General features: G+C 36.4%; 1 protein-coding gene across 8 annotated transcripts in view; it reads right to left on the bottom strand.

Annotated features, from left to right (window-relative positions):
• The window catches only part of GRIK1 (glutamate ionotropic receptor kainate type subunit 1), a 388,898-nt gene continuing 368,010 nt past the window's right edge, over positions 1-20,888 (bottom strand). For 4 of the 8 annotated variants that reach the window (XM_017541947.2, XM_017541944.2, XM_037743259.1 and 1 more), the window contains 2 exons: positions 17,876-18,126; positions 1-448 (listed from right to left, as the gene is read on the bottom strand). In XM_017541947.2, coding sequence (XP_017397436.1) covers positions 293-448; positions 17,876-18,126 — 407 coding nt within the window. In that variant the 3' untranslated portion in view covers positions 1-292. Of the gene's footprint in view, positions 449-859; positions 947-13,644; positions 16,537-17,875; positions 18,127-20,888 lie in introns of those variants that run through there. The other 4 variants (XM_017541943.2, XM_037743256.1, XM_037743257.1 and 1 more) reach the window with 3 other exon arrangements.

The raw sequence follows: 20,888 nt of genomic DNA on the forward strand, positions 1-20,888 counted from the left end.
TGGAAAAAAACCCTGTTGTTTTATTATTGTTTAGAAAGCACACGCAGTGATTTTTTGGGGCAAAAGAAAAAAATGCAAAATAAGTGAGCACACACATTCGTTTTAAAAGAACTGGTGTCACTTCGCAAGTCATATCTATGTGAGCTTTTTAAACTTTTGTATTTCTTATATCTGTATACATAATCAGAGTTATGGATATAGATATATGGAAACACATCACACACTCAGCAATCCTTTCTCCAAAAATCTGTAGGGAGTGTTTCCTTTTTCTTCCTACAGGTGTTTCATTGGATCACGCCACAGTCTCTTTTCTCTGAGTTCGTCTTTGATGACAAGTAAGGATACTTGTGAAGGAAGATTTCCCCTTAGTTCTTGACTTTTTCTTTATTTTTTTCTGATTCTTCAGTGAGATTCCCAGTTCTTCCATTATAGCGTTGAAAGAGAGACACTAAGGAACATGAGATACAGACCATCAGCTTAATCAGACCTTTCTCATGTGCGTTGACCTGCCTCTTGCCTAGGTTTTTATGAACACAAGATATTGACCTGAAGGAAGGTCTGTCACAATTGGCCAGTTCCCATCACCTCCTCCTCCACCCGCTGGCCACCCAACTTTTCTATTTGGGGAAACTGAGGTAGCAAGTTAGTTGGGCAGACTTTGGGATTTCATTCACAAATACAGTAGTATAAAACTACCCAGTTAAAGAAAAATCAGGGCTCTCAAAATGGATAACTTACCTTTGCGGAGACACCAACATAGAATTAAATTAAGTCATTTCCCCCACTGAGATGATCCAAACATTGATAGGATTATCAAGGCATACGGACACTTCAGTAATGCTATAGAAAATGAACAAACCTTCTCTACACCAAGGCTTTGTTTTTTTCTCCCATGAAACCTTACTTTGTTCCTAAAATAAAATCTAATTCTTGATGACTTTCCTTTCTGATAAAAAAAAAGAAAAAAAAAACAATTTTAAATTGTATATTTTCTCCAAAAAACAGAGATTCTGGCAGCAGCAATGATGCAGCTGTGGTTGAAATGAAAAATAATGTACTGAACTGCACAGCAAAGACAATGGCATAATACAAAAGAAAATGGAAAATGGAATTATGATTGAAAAATGTTCTACATATACAGACAATACATATAATCTCTATTGCAATTATGCTATATCTGTTCCCATGCATAGTATATAAATGGACCAATAAAACATAATTGGCTGTCACTTTTCTAGCCAAGATAAAACCTTTGAGTGATAAATTCCTGCTCAGAGAAATTTCTATAAAGTTCTGCTTAGAGAAATTTCTAAAAAGTAGTTTTCTTTTTGATGAGGTCACTCTTAAAACCTCCTCTAGTGATATAAGCCAGCATAAGAGCACAAAGGCGGCATGATTCCACTTACATGAAGCATCTAAAATATTCAAAGTCATGAAAACAGAGAATAGAATGGTAGTTGCCAAGGGCAAGGAGAAAGGGAAATAGGGGCTGTTGCAGCTCAAGCCGGTATAAAGTTTCCATTATGAAAGATAAGTAAGTTCCGGAGATCTTCTGTACAACGTCGTGCCTATATTTAATACCGTATTGAACACCTAAACATTTTTAAGCAGTTAGATCTCAAGTGTTCTTATCACAATAAAAAAATCCACTAAAAAACAAAGCCTTTGGTAAAGGTTATAGAACTGCAAGCATACTTTTTTAAACTTAGCACACAAAATGGATGGCTCGAAGTCAAATGACAAGGTGCTCCCAGATGATTTGTTTAGGTTTTAATGTCCTTACAGAAAGAAATGTGTGTCCTATGTTTGCAAAGTACTAAATATCTAGTGTGGTCCTTATGTATCAGTGGGCAACATGTGTATCTGAAAATGTACACTTCTTTTTGTTCAAAAAGGACTTGATGTAGTTTAGAGAAGTGGTAGTTTTAAATTTTTTCTACTTGATTTCAAAACTGGACCTAGGATTTAGATTCTGGGTGTAAACTATTGGCCTATAAGGCATACATCTCTTAGAAAACTGGTTCTTTGAATAAAACTTTTTATCTCTTTTAAGCATACATGTTTATAGGATTTGAATTTCACTTCCATTTTTTATTATACTGAAAGAGAAAAACTCATGTCATGTGTACTAACTTTCTTTCTAATGGTAAGTTATGACTTCAATGAATTGAGAGGGATGTCAGGACACACACAAAAAAATCAGAAATTTTTTTATGAACTACACTTCAAAAATGTTATAGCAAGTATAGATGCTTCTCGCTTACTATGGGATTGTGTCCCAACACACACATTGTACACTGAAAATATTATTAAGGAGAAATTGCATTTAATATACCTAGCCTTCAGTTTAGCCTAGCTTACCTTATACATGCATGAAATACTTACACTAGCCTACAGTTGGGCAAAATGATCTATCCAGCCCATTTTATAATACAGTGTTGACTATATATAATTTGTTTATTGAATACTATTCCCAGAGTAAAACACAGAATGGTTGTATGGGCACGTAAAGTATGGTTTGTCCAGACTGCATATCACTTCCACACCACTGTAAAGTTAAAAAATTGTGAGTCAAAACATCACGTCTATGTATCATGAATGAAATATAATAATTTGTTAACATTATTATATATAAAACTTATGTGTTGCTACTAAGAGCAAATTAATATATCATAGTGTAATTGTGATACATAGTATTGTATCAGAGTTTTGCAAACTTTGCTTAGAAATATATTTCAATGGAAGAAATATTTTTGGCATTAAAATGGAAGGAATAGAAGGAAGAAAGAAGACTGTCAAGAAATTTGCAAATTTTATTACATATTATACCCTTTTTATAGATGGGGAAATTTACTATTGGTGATATCAAGTAACTTACCTAATAGAAAAAGCCTGCATTTGAACCCAATATATCTGGACTGTCCAAACACAATGCTTTCACTAGAAATCATCTACACTTTGAGTCTTAATTTAAAATATTTTTTAAATCACTATGGATAGCTTTTTGTGAATCATTTTCCCAAAAACTATTATGCTAAGAAATTCCAATCTTTCTGCTTTACTTGAACTCTCAAGCATTTGATTTTAGGCATTTCATTCCATTTTACATTGAAATCGCCAAAATGAATCTCCTAGTGTGGCTTACATATGACACACAAGGAGGAAGGTCTCATTGAAACCTCTTTTCCCTATGTTGGGTAGAGGAGTGGTCACAGTTCTTATCTGGGCAATATGTTTCAATTAACTTCATGTTTTTTAAAAAGGAAATCCTCCCCCAGATTTTAGACTGCCTTAAAGTACAGCAAACATCTTTACTCTTGACTAACTCCAAGTATTTATTTCTTGCTGCTCATGTGAGAGCAAATATAAATATAGTTTTATCAGTGGTCTGCTTTCTTGGTCTTTGGTTGCAAACAATGATTTCTCTTTTGATTCTCACTTTGTCTCTGACTGTCAAAAAGAAAATGGAAAGATATTGCGGTTGACCTTTCTGCCTCCAAGTTTTTGCTGTAGTCACAAGGAAAGGTGACCTTTAAGGCCTCTCCCATCCATGAACTTGAGTAAACCACACATTCTTGGATCTACAGGAAATGAAATTGTGAAGGTCATCTCTCAGCACAGAGTGGCTTGGGAGGGGCTCATATTCATTAATTAATTTGCCTTTTATAATCTCAGAGTTGAAGATACATATAAAGATTGAGCTTCTAAACCGGGACCAATATGACAGCAGCTTTCTAAAACTTCTATTTGTTGGCTGGGGTTTTTCATATTCACAGAGCTATAGAAACATTATTTTAAAGCATGTTCGTTTAAATTCCTAAACCCTAATCTCATGAGAAACTATCAAACATAATGACATTCAACTAACTGCCTTACTCAATGTAGTGCAAGTGGAGGCGGGGTACTCAGGTAGTGTTTCCTGGTACTTTGCAGACTGGAGAGTCCCCGTAGCCTGGACCTGGGGCCTGGATTAAAAATATGATGGAGTTCACAATTTTAATAAATCTACATGTGACTTTTAATTACAGTTTGGAATTGGTGCCTGGTATCAGGATGAGAAGTTTTAATTTCAGCTATAATTCCTTCTAGCTGGGTTACACTGAACAAGGCATTTATTTTCTCTTGGTCTCAGTTTCCTTATCTGTAAAATGGAACAATAGTAAAATCCTTTTCATAGAGCAGTTATGAAAATTCAGTGAAATGTTATATGTAAAACAGTCCAATGGCTGGCATATTTTAAGTACGCTCTTTCTTTAAAACAAAGTTTTATATACCATAGTATATATTTTAACTCTATGCTACTCACTGTACTCACTTTTTTTTTTTTCATGGGAGAAATACAATGAAAATGTTGACACCGTTTTAATTTGAGTCATCTGATGCACGTCTATGCAGCAATGCCTTTGAGTTGTACTAGTGTTTTAGTTAAAATAGTTCCCATACATGTTTAAAACATAAATTTTCAATGCCTATTACCACTTCTTTTGCCTAGTCCATAACATGTTTCTTTGTCTGTGTAGTTACAGGCATTATGACTGCTTGTCTTGTGCTCTATACATAGGCACTCCAACATCAGAAGGAAATGAAAGCTAACTGCAATCCCTGACCATTTAAAAGATTGCATCTCTGTGCTTATGAACCATCTATTAATACAATGAATCTTTACAATGATGTCTGATAGGAAAATTCATTTACAAATGAATTTATAGTAATAAAGTATGTTCTTGCCATTTATGCTGTGTCTGGGACTAACCAAAAATGATGTGAAGAGAGAGAGAATGTGTGTGTGTGTGTGTGTGTGTGTGTGTGTGAGAGAGAGAGAGAGAGAGAGAGAGAGAAGAGAGAGAGAGACAGAGATAGAGAGAGAGAGAGAGAGAGAGAGAGACCTTTCCTTTAGAGGAAAGGAAATGGAGAAACACAAGTTAGCTTAGTAGAGACTGCAATAGAAACTTCAACTAAAACTCATGCTTTTAGAACGAGAGAGATTTGCTTGTTTATTTCAGTTTTGCAGAAAGTCATTTCTCTTCTCTGATTCCTTGGTGCTTGTGGTGTGTCCCTAAGGAGCCCCTTTTCTTCCCTATTCTGTCTTCTTTGCTTTCTTTTACCGCCCCCTTTGGTTTGTTTCTTTTTTAATTGCTGACTTCATGGCACAGCCTTTGAATTAACCTCGAATGTTTAATTTATTGATGTTTGTGTGAGCCTCAATATAAATTATATCTTCTCTTTACACCTTTATTCTTCTGTTGCAAATGTTGCCCTGGAAGGGGTGGGAAGGACTAATACCATTCTTTTTGTTTTGTACCTAAAATACTCAGCCTCACGAAAAATGATTCAGGGGAGCAATTTTTTTTTCCTTAAGTTATAGTAAAAGCTCTAGGTTAGAATTGGATTTGAATTTGCAGAATTGAAATAAAAACGAGACTGTTTGGAATTGGCTTTCATACTGGTTCCAAACTTGACATCAGATTATGAATGTCAGATTGATTTCTCATTGTAGATTTAGCATTCACTTCTTTCATTCATTGGTAGGTATAGGAGGTATAGGTAAACATTTAAGAGAACTGCTTTGGATGCTTATATCCTCAAGGATTTTTCTGAGGAATTATTTTTCAGAAGCTCTGGCCTAGCCAATAGTACAATACAAATCTTACATTTTATATAGGTTTCTCTCTTTAATAGGCTTCTTATTCAAAGGCACTTGAAGTGCTCTGTGACACTATCTGATAAATTTTCACATTACACATGGAAGAAAAAGGATGTAGGTAATATTATTGTCATTGCAGAGATTAAAACCTTGCATTTTATGTATAGACCTACTATAACTTGAAAGCAAGCTATGATTTGAAGTATTTTTATAAAGACAATTTCAGTAAAATGTAGAATATTAAAGAAATAGTTTTCTGAAAAATAATGGGATTATTGTTACCATTTTCTTTGGTCTTGGTCAAATTCCTGCTGTAGTTTTGTGGAGCCAGTGTCTCAATGATTTTTTTTTTAAATGAAGGACTAAGACTTCACTTCCTTAACATTTTTTTTTTTTTTTTAACTTTAAGCTCTAGTATAGGAGCAAACCTATGACGGTTTGAGGATACACTCAGGAAGCTCTTTAAGGAATAGGAACAGAATAATCCTATTTAGGCATTTGCTACGTAGAGACTTGTACAGTCTGGTTTCATTCCTTTCCAAGATAACTAATGATCTAAGAGCAGAGTTCAGGCTTTCATCATCTCCCACTAATTACGCGAAGGCAGTTGGACGGAGGTTTTTGAAGTAGTTTTGTGTGTACCATTCTTGTGGGAAGATTTTGCATTCTAGAACTGAGGATTTGGGCACAATTTCCTGTGGTTTGATCTATTTTCTGGGCTCATTCACAACTTGTGGGCCATCTTTTATGCACCCATCCTTGGAATTTAAAAAAAGTGAATCCTAGATGTTGAGTGTTGATCACTATGTTAGCTTCCAGAATAGTGGTTATGTTAATTCGTGCCTGAGAGCTAATGAGAAAGCTGATTCTCATTTCTTGGGCCCATGTAAAGAATGTTGGGGTGAAGGAAATCTAGACACTGAAGTAAAACTTACAAGTGTGGTCTCCCATCCTAATCCTCACTTGTGACCCAGCAGCCATGTCTTGCCTGGCCCATTTTCTTGCCCCTTTAATGCTTTAATTTGACTCCCGCTAGGAAATCACTCTCGAAAGCCTCTGTCTTCCCTTCCTTTGGCTATAGCATGTAGACTTCATGAACTCCTTTTCCCTGTGTCTGTTAATGTCATGCTTTCATTACCTCCATGTTGTCTCTTCTGCTCTGTTTCATCTTTGTTCCCACATCTGGGACCAGATGCAAACACCTTTACCGTCTCAGATCTTAGGTGTAAGTTTCTCTGGATGGATACATGCCCTAGAATTCCTAGTTCTCCTATCTGAACTCCTCAAACCATAAAAATATATCTTTGAGGGACACAGAGTTTCTCCATGATGTTAGATGCATAAGTGTTCCTCCTGTTGTTCATCTTTATTTAAAGATTTCATTTAGAAACCCTTTCTCTCAATAAAATAAATACCATATTGTGAAATGGCATGTACAATCCATGTAGATTCTGGGGTATAAGTTCTGGGGTACATGTGCAGAACGTGCTGGTTTGTTTCATAGGTATACACATGCCATGGTGGTTCTTAAAAATTTTGCACATGGGGTGGTCACTTGGGGCTATCCAATGCAAATTCCTGACAAGTAGGGGATGTGTAAGTTCATCCTCCTCTAACATTAGGGATAAAGTCATGGAAAACTTTGAAAAGTGGGGTTAACATTGAGGCAATGAAATATTTTGATATTCATCTGTGTGCTTTTTTCCAATTCTTCTGAATCCCATTCCTTTTTCTCACTTTTCAAGTTACAGCGAGGGCTTTTATATGCATTACCTTCAGGATAGGGAGGATGTAGAAAGAAAAAAGACTGAAATTTGGAGCTTTGAGCTTTTAAATGGGCTTTTGTGAATCTATAGAAGACGCTGCATCTTTGAAGCTATTAATTACAACAGTCAGGTGTTTGAAACAAGGAAAACGCAGACACTTTGAATTGTAAAAGTTTGACATTAAACATCAAGTATACTGAGCCTTCAGGACTTGGCCTATAGGTCTGAGGATGGAATGTAAAGAAAGGGCTGTCTGTAGCTGCTCTCAAGGAGATAAGTTCAACCAGGTGATGTGAGAATCTTGACCAGAGTCTAGATGCTGAGGGAGATATGAGGAGGGGCACCTCCTCTGCCTTCTCTGGGGCAAACTCCCATGTGGTGGGATAAGAAAAGCAGCCTGATAGCCATGGGGACCTGAGAACACAGGGTAATCATAGCCCCGTCTCTGTCTCAGGCTATTGGAGGAGGCAGTTAATGGAGCAGAGAAGTGTCAGCAGGGTACGCCATCAGGCCAACCTGAAACTGTCCTCTGAGACTCCCATGGCCTCCCAAGGGTGCGCCGGAGCAGCTAAAACATTTTCCTGCCCTAGAAAGGACACACAAATGGCTGATGGCATCAAAGGGAGCATGAAATGTGGCCCACTCCAGTGCTATAACCAAGAGCAGAGAGAGATTCCTACAGTGAGAAGCTTCCAGTGGGCCTTGTATACCTGGAAATAAACAACTCTCCTTGCTAAAAGTGGCAGGAATGTGGGTTTGTGCTTCAATCCAAACTACACGGTGCATTTCTCCCCTCTAGAGTCACTGTCAGAGGCCAATGTGGCTTTGTCCCTTGGCCCTCTGCCCTTACTCTGGCTTCCTGCACTGAAGGCCTGAGAGGATTCTGTGTGGGTTGACTTCCCTCATGTTATAGTGAGGGCTTGGTCTTTTGTTTTTTTACTTTTCTCATTTCAGAGGCTGAATTAGGGCCGTAAAATAAACTTCCAAGAAATTCTTTGCATGCCCTTTCTCTACAGGGAAATGGCCCTGCCTTTCAGCTAAACTGCCTGTGATGTTGGCTGTTGGTTGTCCACAGTGCACGTATGCACTACACACAGAGTTTTCAAGGTACCAGTTTATGCCTGCGGTAGTGGGAATGCATTTTTCTCAAGCTGCAAGCTTGGATATCCAAACGAATTATGTGATACTACTTAAAAAAACAGAACTCACCTTAGCTTAGAGGTTCCCCTTCTGCTAGTGGGTCTTATCAACTCAAGACAATTCACTTTTGGTTTAAAATGCTTTCTTTTGGTTAATGTCTCTGTTAATGCAAGCCTCTCCCCACCTCCCTTCTCTCTTTTCTCTTTTCCTAGGGTCATCTGGGATAAAAAGAGGTGTCTAGAGGGCCCAGGATCAGCTAGTCCAAGGCCACCCTCTGTCCTTTTGGCTTCCATGAGGATGTGACATTCTACTAGGTCATGAACACTGATCACTGTCTCTGCTGTGCCCTCTGAGATGACCATGGTCTCCGTGTCACATCCACACACTCTGTCTTTTCTGCTCTAACACCAAGTCTTCCAGTGCACTGGTTCTCTCAGCCCTTCTACATGCCTCTTGGGCAAGAAGAGCCATGAATTTTTGGCTGTTTTCCCTGGCATTCTCTGAGATTGAGAAAGATTCTATGAAGCATTCCATAGCTTCACTACCCACATGTTGTTATTCTGCCTTTCAGGAGACTGTTGGATATAAAATATCTCTGCAAGTCTTACCACCTCCTGGGCCTTCACCCTGTGAAGGAAAAAATGGCATTTTCTGTCCAGGATTCCCTTTTAAGTTTTCTGTGGTTTCTATTCTCCTGCATCCTCCCAAGTGTGAACTTGGTTCAGAGATGGTCATTGGCTGAGGAATAGCCTCCTCTCATAGATTAAGGTAGTATCTAATCTTTGTGACTTTCCTCCAATTCTTTCTTTCCTAGTGGTCAGAATCTGTTCAAGGTAGGAAGGTAAGGTGTTAAAACATCATCATGTCAATTTCTCCAATGTTAGCCTTTTGGGTTTTGGCTCTCGCCAATTACAGATAAATTTTTTGAATTACAACAACTTTCATATTCAATGAAACATCTGGATCTTGCAATTAAAAACTATGGTTTTCAAGACTTTCCTCTGTGCCACAAATCTGCAAGGACTATTTAACCTCTCAAAAGCTAAAAGTTTGACCCATTTTAGTTTGGGAGCAATTCATATGAAATTCCCATACTTGATGATAGAAAGAAGGGTAGGGATAAAACCAATAGAACATAAATGCATGCTGTCCTCTTTCTTTATTTCTCCTTGCCTGTTTTTAGAAGAAATACTAAGTTACGCTTGCAGAATAGAGAGAGGCTTCCTATGTGATCCCGTCCCACCTATCATCCTCTTTTGTGATTTGTGAATGTGTGTCCATTTCTACAGCTTCAAATAGCTTCCTAGGTACCTATCTCCTTTTTGTTTTGTTTTACCTGGTCTGTAGGCTTATCAAGGTCAAGAACTATTCTACTTCTGTAAACTTCACTCTGTCTGTAATGATTTGCTTATGATTCATTGGATGGGAACCTTCTTGCTTCTTGATGTCGTGATGGCTAGTGGGGCCATTTTCTCTACATCCAAGACAGGCCTTTCTGCCTTGAAGTACTGGCAGGGCACAGTCATTCTGACAGAAATAAGAATTTCATGTATCCAAGAGAGACACACAACCACATGAAGAAATATAGAAACAAAAATCTCTTTTCATTACTGCTTCTGTGGTTTTATTTCCTTCCCATTTTTCTGCGAGATTAAAATAATATTGCGGTTGAAAGAGAACTTCAAATACAACCTCCTCATTCCACAGATGAAGAAACTGAGGTTGAGGGAAGTAAAATGACTTGCCCAAAGACACATGGCTCTTTAGCACCAGTGTGGAGACCTGAGTTCTTGGCATGTAATTCCAAAGTCACCTGTTTAGTGGGTCATGCCCATCATTCAGAGTTTGTTTTGTTCATAGACAACATCAACTTGTACATTAGAAACATTATTTCCAAATTGATGTTAATTGCATCCTGGCTTTTCTAATAATTAATAAATATTTGAGTTTCCAGGCAAAGGAAACCTCTTCACACGATTACAAAAATAACCTAATTAAAGAGACTTTCGTAAATCACTTGCTAAATAAGTTGATCAGACTGTAGGAGAGATAGTACTGAAGATGCTTGGAAGCATCTGATAATGGTGCCAAAGAACACTGAGGAAAGAGAAATACCAAGGTTGAGTGGGTTATCAAAGGACAGTAATTTCTTGGTTTTTGTGGCTGGTAAAGACAAACTGATCAGGACCGCTTTCATGTTTGAGACTGAAAAATCAGAATATTTGAATATTTTAGGTCTAAATCCTCCGTTCAGTTGACAAACTGGGGAGAAAGCAATTCTGGTCAAGTTAAATTAAAATATTTTAGTTGCTGGGGGGAATACAGTGACTTCTTTCCATCATCCAGGTCATACTCATTTTTGTGTCTATCTGGATGTACGCATTGTAACATGAATATGTATTGTTGTGTACTTTGGGCCATTAGCCGTATTTGGGATGACAACAACAAAGGTCAAATTCTGCAGGGTTTCACATTCACATGCTCCATTTGTAATGTTGTCTTTCTATCACAAGAATGCTCATATCTTTGCAAATAGGAATTCTTTGAAAATTTAAGGTAGAACCCCATTCTCTGTAATATCAGCCTCTGTAGGAAGAATTTTGAAAGCAAAAATGATTTTAATATGCTTGTGCATATGGACATAAAATTCTGTAACTGTGAGAAGCATAATGAGATGGTTCCTAAAGGCTAGTTAAAACTGCAGCATCAAGCAGATTTTTTTTTTTTATTATCTACAAGAGTTAATTAATAATGCCATTTGGCACTGTTAGATGTTCGAAAAATAGTCTAATAAGTAAGAATCTTTTGCTTTCCTTTTGTTGTTAAAGGCTGTTCAGACACTTTCTAAACTGCTTACTAGGAAATAGACCTTGAGGTGAAAGGGTTATGTGCTTGCAAACTAATTGGGATTCATTATAGTACTGCATTGCTACAGATGGCTTATACAGAATATAATATAATGCTAGTCAAATGCAGTGAGGTATTTGGAAATAATTTCTCTTGGATAGGTTTATAATCATACGATCCACCTGATTTTCCCAATGGCAAGATTCCTACCCACCATGTATTTCTTAAATAGTTCCAATATTGCTGGAAAAACTCTGTAATATAATTTAATTTATAATTTTAGTCTAAACCAAAATAAAATATAAAGCTTAATTTTTTCCCCTTACATCATTGGGTTTGAGGCAAATTTATTAGGAAACAAATTAGACAACACTATGTTTCATTGCTGTTGATGCATTTGTTCAATCTTTGTTTATTGATTGATTTATAGAGATGAGGGCCCACCATGTTGCCCAGGCTGGTCTTGAACTCCTGAACTTACAAGTGTGAGCCACCATTCCTGGCCACTTGTTCAAACTTTTAATACCTCCGTGCTCTCTCCTAAGCTTAAACAATATTTTCCAAAGTATAATCCATAGACAACCTATTATTATTTAACAAAAACTCATGCTCCACAGCTAATCTGAAATAAAACTAGTAAAACTGCTATATTCAAGCTAGTTTTAATAAAAACTCATGTTTACTATCTACTTTTAAATAATGCAACTATAGTTAGGATTGTTGGAAAAGAATATGTAAGAAAAGCTATTTTAAAAAAACCAAACCCCTTGTATTGGAGATCCTTTTAAGAAAGAGTCATGCATGTGACTTAATTTGGGAAAAAACTGCTATGTTCAAGCTAATTTTTATGAAAACTAATGTATACAATAGTTTTAGGCATTCACTTTCAAGCTTCATTGTAAATGCAGATTCCTGGACTCTTCCTACTGAGGAGAAATGTCTGGGGGTAGAGCATGTAAATGGTTAGAATATTTCCCTCAGTCATTCTAATTTACACCAAAGTATGAGAACTAATGATGTAAACATAAAGCTTGAACTTTTTTTTTTTTTCCACATTTAAGTCTTTTGTTCCATAGTTCACTTGAAATGCAGCGGTCCCTAGTAGGGTCACTGTGATCTTAACATCCATTGACACGATGGCAAGAACTGGTTGAGAGCCAGTATAAAAGGAGAAAGAGAAGAGTGTGGGCTGGGCACAGAAGCTCATGCCTGTAAACCCAGCACTTTAGGACGCCGAGGTGGGCAGATAGCTTGAGGTCAGGAGTTCGAGACGAGCCTGGCCAATGTGGCAAAACCCCTGTCTCTACGAAAAATACAAATATTACCCTGGCATGGTGGTGCACATATGTAATCCCAGCTATTCGGGAGGCTGAGGCAGGAGAATTGCTTGAACCCAGGAGGCAGAGGTTGCAGTGAGCCAAGATGGTGCCACGGCACTCTAGCCTGGGCGACAGAGAAAGTCTCCATCTCAAAAACAAACAAACAAACAAACAAAAAAAACAAAAAAAGAGAGAGAGAAGAGTGTGAAGAAACGAAGTTCTTGAGACGAATGAAGGTTTCTCCAGGGAGGAAAAGACACAGAGAGAGCAATAAACTGTCTACTTGATAATTCTGAGTTGGTCTAGCTCTATAGTTTTACAACTAATCATAAAGATTATCAATTGAATATCATAAAATTTCCATCTTAAAGATGGGCATTTTTTTCCTGAATTCTCAGTGGAAAGCGTCTATCAGATTGAATGCCAAACATGTGTTATATATATGTCATAGAATTAGTGGCTCTACCTCTGCAATCAATCAAGCAATCAACAGCAATCATCTATCGAGTTCTAATTGCGTACATAAGATTATACTTTAGCTTATTGGTTTGCACCTCTTCCAGCACATTAAAATCAACTGGGCATCTGAAAAAATTACCATTGTCATGCCACAACATTAGACTAATTAAATTAGAATTTCTAGAGATGAGGTCCAGAACTTCCACTATAGATCTTCACATATTACCAATTTGGGTCTTTCTTCTGAGCGCAATGACCTCTGCCATCAATTTATAAGGCTTGTACCAGAAAAAACTGCTTTTAGAGTTTAAGCTTCTAAATTAGAAAACAAATTTTTAAAACTAGATTGCATTTTAAGATGCCTGATAAATTTTAGTTACTGCCCATGTGACCAGAGAGCAATAGTTTCTCCCAAAGGTACCAACACTTCTTAACTGATATATATTAATATAATATATTATTAATTAGCTCATTTTCTATGCCATGATTTCATTTAATTGTCATAGTAATTGTATAAAGTCCATATTACCCTCATTTTACAAGTAAGAAATTTGAGGCTTAGAAGTTTACTCCAAAGTATAGGCAATTATTTATTGAGTGGCTACTATGTGTCAAGCACAATGCAAGATGTTTTGTACACTCTTATGGGATGAGATTCACATGATCATGCCTGTGTTCCCTTGAGGATGATCTGTGGGACCCTGGTCTGTCAAGATGTTGTGCGGAAAAAAATCTGCAATCTAATTGGCTTGAGAAGTGCTGAATACTTTTTGCTTTGTTGAAAATTCTCAAAGAACAAAAACTTGTGAAGCACACTGAGATAGCATGTAGTAAAGGAACACTTAGAGTGATGCTCCATGGGTTACTTAACTATAAAAATTTTATTTGAGAAACATTTGCCAACTTAACCCATTTTGAAAAACACCCGTACAAAACTTTATGTTCTAGAAATTTTGTCCCACTGTTACATTTTAAGAAATCAAGACTGAGAAATTTGGTAACTTGCCTACAGTTATTCAGTGTGTGGCTCTACTGGAACTTGAATCTAAGTTTGGCTATTTTAGAATATTTTCTTCTGCTTCTAAAATCTATAACTGCAGGCCAATGACTGATAGTAAAGCTAAATTTAAATTGTTGAAAAGACCAAATGTAATGTTATATGTGAAAACATTTTGAAAACTATAAAATAGTATAGAAATATCAGAATTAGGTACTTTACAGTCTAAAGTGGTATACAAATATTAATTTTTGAAAGAGATAATTTCTTTTTTCAAATCTCTGAATTCCACTTTTAAATAATAGTCTCTGCAGAAAGTTAAATTTTGTCAGTTATTATTAATTCTGATTGTCTATACTTCATCAATCATATTTGAACTCTTTTGGTAGCATTTTTGATTTATTAAATCATCTTTGGAAAAGTAAACTTATAAAATTTGTGATTTCTAGATACTGAATCCATGAAATATGAAACTAAGAATAATGTCATATTCATCCCAACATCTGATTCTATTGATTACGAAAATGTGAACTCTGACTTGGGACAAATAGTATGTTGCTTCTAGTTTAATAACAATAAAACATTGTTAGTATAATTTATGATATTTTCTTCTGAGTACGTTTCTTTAAAGAAGGAAGCAAGGCTGAGAAACAATCAGGACAAGAGTCAACTTTCCTAATATGCTTTACTAAAGAAGTACACAATTGATTGGAGAGGCCTGTGGTTTCCAAAATTTGGAGCCATTTAAAGCTAAGCAAAGAGACGGTAAAATGCTATATGATTGCACAGATGGCATATCTCTGCTTCAAGGAATGGGCTTTAGGGGATCGCTTGATGTGTCAGAAGGTAATCCCATTAAGAAAAGAATAAAGACCAACTGATCCCATATTGAGAAAAGATGAAACACATCTTCAATTTTCCTATTCACTGGGGAGGGAAAATGAGCCTAGAGAAATCATCAGATATCCTCTGTCACAACAAATTAAATGTGCAATCAGTTTTTTTTTTTTCACATCACCAGGTTGAGTTAGCATGGGAATTATGTACAGCACTTTGAATCCAGATGGAAAATAAATCTACAGAGATCTGTAACTAATGCGTATGGACACTCTTTCCTTTATTTTTTCCCACTTTCTCTTTTCCCCAGAATACTTTGATAATGGAATAAATTAACAATGATGATGGATGCAAATAAACCACTGTGAAAGTGGTGATGTTCAGGAAAGATTGCTCCAAGAACAACCACTCTATCTTGGGTAAGCGGCAAGGAAGTGAAGTAACTACTTGTGGAAAGATGCTCATCAATGCAAACAGAGGGAGCAAGTGAGTGGTAAACAGAAGATGCTATGAATTAGTACATAGCTTAGGACTTTGCTGGGATCTTTGAAGAAATACTATATAGCTTGAAATATATCACTGTTCCTTAAGACTCAGAACCTACAGAAGACTGTTAAACTCTACAAATCAATGTTATTTAAGAGTTTGAGGTTAATGAATTTCTCCCTGGGAATTATTCTTGACTGTGCTCTGTTTCCAAGAGTGGTGTTCAACTTAGGTAGTGCTCTTCTGTGACGCCGGAGCTTTCAAGTTGAGTTTTCTTTCTGTGGATTGCAGTTTTTGAATCTCTAAACTCTTAAGACACTTTTGAGTCTTTGGGTAAATAATACATTTTACATTGTGAAATGAATTTGAATTAAAAAATTAACCTTGTTATGGAGTTATGTACGTACTGTTGAAAAGGTAAGAAGAGTTTCAGGTAGTTTGAAAATATGCAGATCTACACAATGTATGGGACAGGGAGAAAGAAAGAGGAGGGAACAAAGTTCACAGAGATGAAAAGAAGTCCGCACAATTTGCATTTTGTTTTCATGCTTTGCGCTGTTGAAAGTCTGAATTTCCTTTTTCATGAAGAAAGAGTTGCTTATTTCTAATGCATGAAGATAGAACTAAGATGACTAGTTGGGACAGAGACAATCCCTGTAAATACACATTTCTAGGAGTCTGTGTACCCCTAATATGCCCCTGCTTCAACATACAGTGCAAGTCTCTTTCTGGTGCATTCAATTCAATGTCTAGAACACATGAGTTTTGCTATCCTAAAGGAATAGAGAATGGTGGCTATTTATGCTTAGCAAATACAAATATCAACAACACCAATTAGCAGAAACAATTTCTACTGGGCACACCTTTTTTTTTTTTTTTTTTTTAAACTGATTACACAGTATGAACTGAGGACTGTTTCCGAATCCCTCTCTCCTCTCGAATTAATTTGCCACATTCTAAATCCGTAGATAAAGTGGTTCCAGAAGTGGAGTTGGTTGGATGGGTTTGCTTACATTGCAGTCCATAAAAGAAACAAAAAGCCTTGCATGCAAAAGAAATGAGAAAAAAATATAGGAAAATGAATAAATCAGAAGCAAGAATGAATGTTTAAATGAAAATTTAAATCACATGAAGCTGGCAACTATGAAAAGCACATTAAAGCATCATATACACAAGTTTTTATTTTTCAAATTAGTTGCATAAAACACCTCAAGAGCAAATTGAAAGTTAAATCAGATCAGTTCATTCTCCCTTTTAATTAAAAAAACAGCTTCTTATAACAGAGCTTAAGGGGTGTTCATTGTTGTCACAGTTACCTTGTAATTCTGGGGAATATTTTCATGTGAAACCAAGGTATAATGAATCATCCCCAGTTTTGGACACTTAAAAAGGGCTTCCACTTAAAGAAAGTGGATCTATTATCAGGTTATTAATCAGAAGCAGTCACATAATTTGCAGGGTCCAGTGCAAAAAGAAAATGTGGGACACTTTGTTCAAAACTTATTTAGAATTTCAAGATGACAGCAGAGCATTAAACTGGCTCTATTATTAATAGTCATAGTCTTAAAATTCTAACAATATTTAAACATTGAATGGGGAGCTTGATTCACTATCATGGCCATAAGCTTTGTATTTTGTTTATTCTAGTATGGTTATGAAGGAATTATCTTAAATCACAATCAGCTTTTCAGAGACTGTAAGTTGATTTCTTTCAAAAATAGTGTGATTTTCTTCAAAAACAAAAGTAATAGGCAAAAATGTCAACTACTAATATTATCCTATAATCCCAAACACAATTTAGAAAAATAAAGTTTCATATACATTGGATTTTCATTTTATATTGTTTATTATATTCCTGGCAAAAAAATTGGGGTGAACAATCCTTTTATAAATCTTACTTTGATACAAGTAAGTGTTCAATTTCATAACACAACTTTTACCTATTCATATAAATTGTTTTGCATTAGCGCATGTGCTCAGAATCTATACTTAAGGGCTGGAAACGTTTCTTTTAAATATCTTTTTATATATTTTCCAATTTTGTATTTATTTTTGACTTTTTCCAGCTAGAGTTTCTATTTAAGAGCAAACCACTGTTCAAAAATTAACTGAGTTTGGAATTTCTGCATTGTCATTCCAAATAGTGCTAATTGGATTTAGCGTATAAGGCCCTTCCTCGTCATTAATAAATGATGGACCTGCAGTGCCCACAGCACCTGGCAGGGATTCAATAGCTCTTTGCTCTAACTCAAAAATGGCTCTTCTGGGCATCTAATTCAATAGACTGTCACAAAAAAAGAGCAAACATCCTTAAAACTCCCAAACTTAAGACAGATAATGCCAACTATGAACTACCCAGTCCTAGAAAAAGATGACTCACCTGTTCAATATCATTATTCTTCCGTGATTTGTATATGAATTCTCCAATAGCTACAAATACAGAAAGGACCAGTCCGGCAGCCAGAACAATGAAGATGCCCCCAATATTTTCCACTCCCAGAGCACTGGCTTCTTTGTTGTCTTCCTCGGGGCAGCCATTCCCACGCCACCACTTCTCTTTCATCATATGCAGCTTCCCTTCTTCTTGGAGTTGAAGAATAGCAATAGTAATTTTATCCCGGTAAGGAGAGCCTGGAAGTAAAGTCATTTGGATATTGTTCATCAAATGTTGAAGAAGACACCAAGAAGTGTTCTTACTTATCATCTTAGTGATAACTACATTATGGCAGTTGTGAAACCCCGATCCACACATTGACTTGCAAAGGACAGGAAAGTTCAATCCTATATTTTGAAGGCGCTAAATAATTGGAAAGGAGATAGTTGACATGTTGAGATTGACATTGGCCCCGACTGTTTGTTCCTTTCAAATAAGGAGAAGTGAAGCTAGGAATTCTATGACATGTCTTTGTTTTGGGTGAGATCGTCATGAGTGTTTTTCATGTCAAGAGATTTCATTGTATAAACTAAAAATAAAATTCTAAGCCCCCATTGACTGAACGATCCTCTTTTGTGACCAAAGCGACCCCAGAAAAACCTTAAAAACTAAGTTTGTAGCCATACTGGGATGGCGGGTCAGACAGAACAGTCTTTTTGTGGCAATAACATACCAAATTATAAACAGGATCAAAGGCCGTGCCAGACAAGGGTTAAGTCACACAGCCTTGTGCTTAAAGAATAACCTATATTCCAACTGCCACAAGGCTTTTCTTTTTCTCAAGGAGGCAAACAAGGACTGGCCTCGAGATGAGCAATGTTAAAACAATTACAGCTCATCCAACTCATAGACACTGACTCCCTACCCCTGTTCTATCAGCTATATCTTTTATCAGACAAGATCCTGATTTCAGTAACTTTCTCTAGGTAAGAAGACCACCGACCTTAGACTGGTTCTGGTCAGATTAAAGAGGTTGTGCCCTTGCATGCCCTTGTGTTCTGAAAGACATTTTGACATATAGAATCTAATTATAATACATTTAAATGTCAAGCGCCACCTTAAAGGGAGCATTGATTGTATATTACATGCATTTTTGTCAAATATGCATGTGTCAGGATCATCTTTATGAATATTCATAGCTCCTTCTGTAACCAGTTGAATATATATATTTAGCCAACCCGTTCAGCATAATGCTCTTGCCCCAACCCCTCTTTCTTCCAAGTGCCTGTCTTTGATTTTGGATGGACACATGTTTGTCAGCCTATGGGATGACCACTTTGCAGCTTGTCATGCTTTACTTATAAAGAAATGAAGCCTCCTACTTTCCAAATTTATAGATATTGTGGATACATTTTTAAGTTAACAATTATTTATATCTTACTTTTTCCTAGGTCTTTGTTGTCTCATATTGTGACTGAGCTTGGCTGGATGACCAGCAGTGGCGTTTCTTCTTCTGAGGGGAGTAACTAGACATTACCCACTCTCCCTTACAGTTCAATGTGGTTATGTGACTGGTTTCTAGCCAACGGGAACTAAGGCGATGTCTACCCAATATGATCTTTGGTTCTCTCTCTTTTTCAAAATATATAGCAAGAAGGAAAGAATTTCAAGTCTCTAGTAATCATGGAACCACAAAATAGAAGGAACTTGAGTCTCAGGATGATTTCATGAAGTACAGCCTCACTTTCAATCCACACTGGACTGTGACAATGTCAAGAAATTAACATTTAATATGTAAGCCACTGAAAATTTGCAGATGTTGGTTAGTACATACTGATTGATGCACCTATTAAGATAAACTTGAGTAGGTTTTGAATAATTCAAACGTCCTATAAAGTTCAGTTAGGTTTGAAAAATTTGCAAGGACTATATTGATATTATCTGCTCTCTATCTTCTAGTAATGCCAATGAACTTTTAATTATGTAAGGGGTAGAAAGGGCCAACATCTATCTGTAGACATAGATTCTCAAAACTGGATTTTGGTCAATCAATGCAAAGGAAGAGACAAAGTAATATTTTTTTACTTAATCTCTCCTTGAATGTGAAGAACTCTTGTTAGCATTTCTTCTACTCAGTAGAAAAGTAGTACACCTGGGTTTCTCTATTTGCAAACTTTAAAGTCTTTCTTGGTGGAAGCACATTGATAAATGAGGCATCTTAGGACTAGAAGAAATCTTAGGAATAATACAGTCCAGTCTACTTACACTTCAGTACACATTCCATTTTAGAATGGAAGAAACTTAGGACCTGAAAGTATGAGTGAAATTGATAGTTGCTGGCACAGCCAAGAATCACACTCAAGTCTCCTGACTTCTTACTTCTCAGTGTTATTTTCATGACAGTTTCCCATACCATTGCTCCCACCCCTACATATGCCTTATGTCCTATGGCATGGTTTAAGTTAGAAAAACAGAAGGTTAACATTTGTGTCATTTGTTATTAATTGTCCTCATGAGACTTCCTAAAATAATTGTCAGTATTCAAAAGCACGTTTAAAAGAAGAGCAAAATGCTTTGGAATGAGACTATGGCTTGTCAGTTAAGAGTATAAATTTTTGGTGTAAAAAATGGGTATTGAAAGCTAAATTAAAAGATATTGGCTGTTTGCTTAAATATCCCCAGAATAATGGCTAGGGTAAAAATTAGTACCATTAATATACCCATAGCAGGTGAGCAATTAAGTGAACTAGGAGCACTTTGCTTTAATGTACATGAAAGTGCTTTGAAGAGTATAAGAATCATTCTTATGTTAGTGGTTGCAGTAATAACCCTAGCAGCATACACAGTGGGTGCTCAGTAAATGTTGACTGATGCTTTCCATCTGCCTCCAGGCTGTGCAATACCTAAAACATTTCAGACAGATGAAAATCTGATCTCTGTTTAAAGTTGGTCTCTGAGAAAGATAATTTCCAGCCTCCCGGTAACCTGTTCAATCCTTAAATTCTTGTTCTCTTAGAGT

The sequence above is a fragment of the Cebus imitator genome, unplaced genomic scaffold (assembly GCF_001604975.1).
Source record: "Cebus imitator isolate Cc_AM_T3 unplaced genomic scaffold, Cebus_imitator-1.0 Scaffold138, whole genome shotgun sequence".
NCBI classification, from domain to species: Eukaryota; Metazoa; Chordata; class Mammalia; order Primates; family Cebidae; genus Cebus; species Cebus imitator.